Raw genomic sequence first — 6485 nt, 5'->3', positions numbered from 1 at the left:
TTTTTTAGTTATTCAAATATATATATATATATATAAAACAAAACAAAAAAGATTTTGTTTCATATCTTCCACGCGCAAAATTTTTACAGGCTTAGCAACCCACGCTACATCAAGCAGCGACCGAGTAATAAGGTCATAACTAGAAAAGACAAGTGTTTGCTTTACTTTATTTACTGTTCCATGTTTTAAGAAAAATAACTTTAAAGAACTTATTGCAAAATAGCAATAATCTATATACATATTTCATGTATAATAATCGAAATGTGACTGTATTTTACAAAATACTAGTTGACTAAAACACATCCAAGACAAGTTACTTTGTACAGACCAAAGGTCACCTTTATGTTATTTGATACGGTAATATGAGTGCAAGTGAGCTGTGTCCATTGTAACTTCTATATTGTAAGTCAGGCATGGGTGAAAGGTCAATATAATAAAAATAATATATATATATAAATGTATAATGTTATGATGTTTAAGCTATTTCACTTACACATTTATGTTTTCGTGTTATAACTTGTGTTCATTCTAGAATGAAAGAGGCATAATTTATGTTTATTTCCTAATTTTTTATGGTGGTTGCGAGATCGGTCAAATCTACCAAACCCATACAGAGATTAATTACTGAAAATAACAGATAAAATATAAAGTTTTTTCTTAAGAAACATTTGATAACTATCTCAACATTATAAAGATTTTGTATGTGAAATTTCAAACTTTCTGATGGATAAAAGTATTTTTAATCTTAAAATGAAAATTACTTTGCAAGATAAATAGGCAAGATGAGAGAAAAAAAAGTTGCGAAAGAAACACTGCTTTACAAACCTTAAGACTTAATGTAAAAACAATTAAATATTTTGAGTATGAAAGCATTGTAATGTTTACTGATAATCTGCCAAATTTTGTTAACATTCGCTTACTAATTTAAAAGTTGTAGCATGAAAACTATAACAAGCACAAAATGGTTACGAGGTTGGTGCCAGGGATCGAGACTGGGCTGAAAGACTTAAGGTGACTGGGTACATCACAGTAAACAAGAAAAATCAAATGTAACAGCCAATTTTGTAATGTTTTCAGAGAAAGATCTGAGGAGTCTGATTCATTATAAGGTATAAATAACCTTTTTGAAAATCTCCTGAATTATTCAGTGCATGCAAGATAACAACAAACAACCCTGACAGGACATAAGTCATACTCTGAACAAGAATCTGTGGCAATCAGGATAGACAACACAATAGGTGAGAAAGTGGTTACCTTTCCTCCATCACAGCTCATGGCTTTGGTAGAAAGGCTCTATATGAATACATGTACAGAAACTTCTAAGTAAATAAGGTACAAGAGGTTTCGATGGCATAGGTATTTGAAAATCTACCCAATGCAAGCAAAAGTAAAAAATATGTCTTGAGGGGAAAGATATAAGGCAAACAAAATATTAAAGGTTCAATAGAAGAAGAAAGTAAGAAACATAAAACAAAGCCCAATTTCCACTTTATGATGTCTAGAAACACGGGAACATCTAGAAAAAAAACTTGGAAAAGCTCTGTGAATAATGGGGATGAAAGAGATGGAAGGATCCAATGGCACTGAAAGGTAGCAGATAAACCACTTTTATGACCTCCTATAGGGGAAGCTGATATGTTACAATCATATAACAAATACCTGAAAAAATTTGTTGAGGAAATTGAGATATAGAATGCTAAATGCATCAATTCAAGAAGACAGCTCAGTGAAATTGATAGACAGCAAGGGACAAACGTTAACAAGAATTGGCTAACAATCAAGCCACCAAGATAATCTTTGAAAAAAAACAAAAAAAACTGCCAGCCGTGAAGATGTTTAGTTGTGATATGAAAAATGGACATTCAAGGTTGACATAGAACATGTTCTCATGAGGGTAATAGGATCAGTTCTCCCTGACAGGAAAAACTGGTTGGACTAGTCCAACTGGAACAGTGAGGAGAACCTGATATCAGTGAAAGAAGGTAGAATGGAGGGTAGGCATAAAGAAAGATATTCTCTCAATTTTGACTTAAAGTATGCCTTGTAGTGAAGATAGATCCAGAAGTGGAGACCATTAGAGTTGAAGATGGTTATCCGCCATTTTGAAACCATCAATCAATGAATGCAGCCATTTATATAACCATCGAAAAAAAACAAAGGTTGGAGAGTCCACTTTGTGTGGAAAACCCAATTATCACAGGACTAGGACAATTCAAGAAAAAGGAAGGAAAGAGGAGCCTGCAGTCATAATATCTTATTTAAAATAAAACTGAAATACCTCAAGAGTACTTGGTGAATGAAATACATTATGAGATAATGGAGCTGTGGTCCAGCAACACTGGGAAGCAACATCATTAGAGGTAGTGCATGTGAGCACTACCCAAGAGAGTACCTTCATGAAGTAAACCATCATCCTCAAAGTAGAAAGGATGTCTCTGGTGGTAGATGTAGAAGACAGCAGTTTGCTGAAGAATTCCTTCAACTGTATAGATCCAAAACCAGTTAGTACTAACTGATATTGGTGTTGTGAATGATAAACCTGAAAGACATAGCAAACTGAGTGTGTCCTAAAGACAGAGCAAGAAGAAGCCAATTCTCCATATAAAAGTGGAAGTTAATGTTGAGTGATTGTAGATAACTGATTAAAGCCTTAACTACATGACACAAAATGTATTAAGCGAAAGCCAGGAGAAACAGAAGGAAGTGAACTGATAAAAATACCCGTGGATGGAAAAAATGTAGAAAAGTGCAAGATGAAGGATGAATCAGGGTATGAATCATCTTCAACATTCATCATTGTCATCCAATGTGCTCATCAAAGAAACCTTTGTAACATTCTCATATTTTCCACATTGAAATGAAGAGTAATTTCTCTGAGATCAGGTGGATCTATCACATCTCCAACCTCCCAATTTCTTTGGAACTACAAAAAAACAGAAATAAAAACCTGGAGATAAATGGTGAACAATTTCTTCAGCTACTTTTTGTAAGAGATCTGAAAATTCCTGATTCAAATTTTGTAAGTAAACTGGATTAGAAGGAAGCGGAAAAAAATACAGAGCAAGAAGAAAGAGGAAGGAGACAACAAAAGTAATGGGAAAGGCCGGACTGTACAATCTGCTGATCTCAATAATTTTAAAGCCAAGGGTATCACAAATAATAAATGAACCTAAATAACCCTCTAAAATGAGACAAATCATAGTTTGCAAAGAAAAACAATGATGAAAAGACAAGGAAGAAGACCCTCTCCCTTAAAATGATCTGGGGGTCTAGAACTTCTGAAAGAAAGATATGTTGTAGAAGATGACCCTATCAAAAGGCTACAACTATCAATAACAAATAACTGGCTTGTGGCAGGAAGCTGAGCTCATGTAGTGACAATGCCAAAAAAGATGGACTTAGCTGCGGTGTCAGCAAGCTCATTCCCACGAATACCAACATGGCAAGGTATCCAAAAAACTAGATAGAAACAGAAGATAGTAAAAAGTGGGCCAGTCATTTCTGAATATCAACGAGAACAGGATGAGAAGTTAAACTAAGGGCCAATAGAGTGCTAAAAGAGTGAGAGCAAATAGTACAGTTCGTGTACTGCTTAGCTTCTACATGATCCAAGCCAAGAGAAATGGCATACAACTTGGCAGTGAACACAAAAACTGTAGAGAGGATCCTGTGAGCAATCACCAAGCCATAATAAACCATGCCAGAGCCTAGAGAGTAACCTGATTTCAAATCATCCATAAACATGGGAACAGAAAAATCGTTTGGGAGTATCGGCCTTCCTCAGATGACTCAAAGAAAGGTCACAGGTGGGGATGTTAATGAGCCATGGTGGGATGGGCTGATTATCAGACTCAGCAACATCATCCAATGATAGACCCAAATCAGTTAGCTGTGACTGGATCTGAAGGCCAAAGGGAGGAGGAGGAGGAATGGCAGACTGTCTATTCTGAAAGAGCACAGCCCACCTAGGAAGGAAGACACAACCCCAGGTGACAGCTAGTCAAAGCTATTGGATGATGATTAGAAAGAATCTTGGGATCCTTCCCAGGTTTTGAAGAAGAAAGAACAATAGCCTTGTGCCAAGAATCATGAAACATGTTCTCCTGCCAAATCTGGTTAAAAACAGCCAGAAGAAAAGTAAGAGAGGAAGGAGAGAGATGGTTCAGCATCTCAAAGTGAACATCATCAGGTCCAACTGATGTGCTGCCAGACTGAAAAAAGATCAATCTTAAGTTTCACCAGTATAAATGGGCAATTATAACCGTAGAGATGTTCAGCATGAAAGGAAAGTGGTGATCTCTCAGCCCAAGACTTGATGGCCAAGAAGGCAGGAGAAGAGACAGAAGTGCTGGAAAGGTGGGAAAATGCTATATCATTAAATTTCTAGCAATTGGAGAGCGAGATGGAAAAGGGATGGGAAGAATACTTCCCATTGACCTTCAGAATCTTGTTTCAGATTACTTTGGTAGAAGAAATACTGGATTTGACGTCAGTCGTGCATGGGCACTGACCTCCTGGAAAGCATCATGATTACAATGAGTGGGATACCTGCAAAAATACAGAATCTTCCCTGGGAGGTCCCCTCACCATGTACAAGAATCCACCTCAAGGAGTTTGTTGGCAGAAGGAGCACAACTTAACTGCAAAAAAGTGTACAGTATTTTAGAGCCAAGTTTACCTGATCTAAAATAAATTGTACAGTACTATATGAAACACACATAGAAAAACTAATCAGTGAAAGTACAATTAAAACCAGTGAATTTGTAAATAACTTCTATAATCTGTTTTTCATACCTCTCTACTGTAACCTAATTTAAAGCTTTTTTTAAGATAATACATTTGCTATACAAGTGCCACTATTCATTGAAATTTAAAAAAATACTTATTAACTACAATGATTATTATAAATATAAACTGGTTCATAAATGAATGGTTTAAAAAAATTTACTTTAAAAATAAAAAAACAGAATGGACCACTTGTTTTAAAAACAGTGAGCATAAATACTACATTACTATTAAAGTTGAATGAAGCCTCAGTACACATTAAACCAAGGTTGTGGACAAGATTCCAAATACTGTAAAAAAAAAACTTACATCTTTTACAACAGCTCCTTTTCCACGATTCTCCTTGCACAATAAGAGCCGAACTTTATTTATTCCAAACTTACGACTGTACTGAAGAGCAACTTCTGCTGTATCGTCAGTGCTTCCATCACTCACAATCACAACTTCATAACTAAACTCCTCGACCTTGCTCTAAAAAGAAACCATATCAAATATGACCTGATTAAATGATTATAATTAAACTTATTGCACACTAATATCTTTCATACATACTGAAAAGTATCCACAATACTTAGAATACAAAACAACAAAGGAATGAAGAGTTTTCTTCAACAACAACAAAAAGAACAGTTCTATGTTAGGTTTACTGTAGTTTTAACAAATATCAACACATTTTCTTATTACAGTTAAATGATTACAGTAAGAAATATCAAACACTCAATATAATAACCAGGAGTTTGACAACCCTAAATACCATTTAGCATCTCTAATAAGCTTGTTTTATTTCTTAATTTAATGATTATCACACAACATATTCTAATAACTGGTTGCAGTAACATTCAGTGAACCACTGATTTTTTTCCCCCCACATATCCCTAAATAGTTAGTGTGTAATATAGCAATCATGCCATATAAAGAGTACAAGAAGACAAATTAAACCTATAGAACTGAGTTATGAAATTGGATCAGCAACTGGTTGTTTAATACACAAAGTCTTAGAAATAGAAACACACAGCACAAGATCTTGAAATTGAAATCTACAATGCATTCTACATAAGAGGAACTCTAATGTTTGTCAAATTTATTAAAGTTTTACTAAAATGGGTGTAACTGATTTGTTCTTATACACAGATAAAGCTATTGACTATAATTACAGTTATTCCCAGGGTTGAACTGATTATATTTTTGACTAAGAGCTCCACACTTGTATTAGAACAAGTTAGTCATATTTTTAGTACACAATGTAAACATCACTAATACTACAATAATGCTTTAAAACAATTCTTAAGTTAGACAACCAGTATACCACTTTATTTTGTTAAGTTACATTTAAATCTAGGAAAATGATTAATTGTTTTGATATCATGATGATTTTAAAACAGTTTTTTAAATTAAAGTATTCCACATAAGTTCATTAGGGTAGCATATATGTTTGACTGCTTGAATTAAATTTTCTATAAATCTTATAACTTTATGCACCACAAACAGAAATGATATAACTTATGGAAACATTGCATTTACTTACTGTTTCACAAAACTTTTTCAAAGTTAAGAGTGATTGTACATAAAAATCATCCACAATTAGTCAGTTTATCACTGCACATAAGTAGTTTAAAATCAGCCACAATTAGTCAGTTTATCACTGCACATAAGTAGTTTAAAATCAGCCACAATTAGTCAGTTTATCACTGCACGTAAGT

At 34.2% G+C, this 6485-nt stretch overlaps 1 protein-coding gene across 1 annotated transcript in view; it reads right to left on the bottom strand.

Moving 5' to 3' along the window:
* Positions 1-6485, bottom strand: part of LOC106465253 (dolichyl-phosphate beta-glucosyltransferase-like) — a 64957-nt gene that overhangs the window by 17850 nt on the left and 40622 nt on the right. Inside the window, exon 4 of the mRNA XM_013925461.2 lies at positions 5095-5256. Within this exon, the coding sequence (XP_013780915.1) occupies positions 5095-5256 (162 nt within the window). The remainder of the gene's footprint in view (positions 1-5094; positions 5257-6485) is intronic.

The sequence above is a fragment of the Limulus polyphemus genome, unplaced genomic scaffold, assembly GCF_000517525.1.
Source record: "Limulus polyphemus unplaced genomic scaffold, Limulus_polyphemus-2.1.2 Scaffold1885, whole genome shotgun sequence".
NCBI classification, from domain to species: Eukaryota; Metazoa; Arthropoda; class Merostomata; order Xiphosura; family Limulidae; genus Limulus; species Limulus polyphemus.
This window is presented reverse-complemented; position numbering and strand designations above follow the sequence as displayed.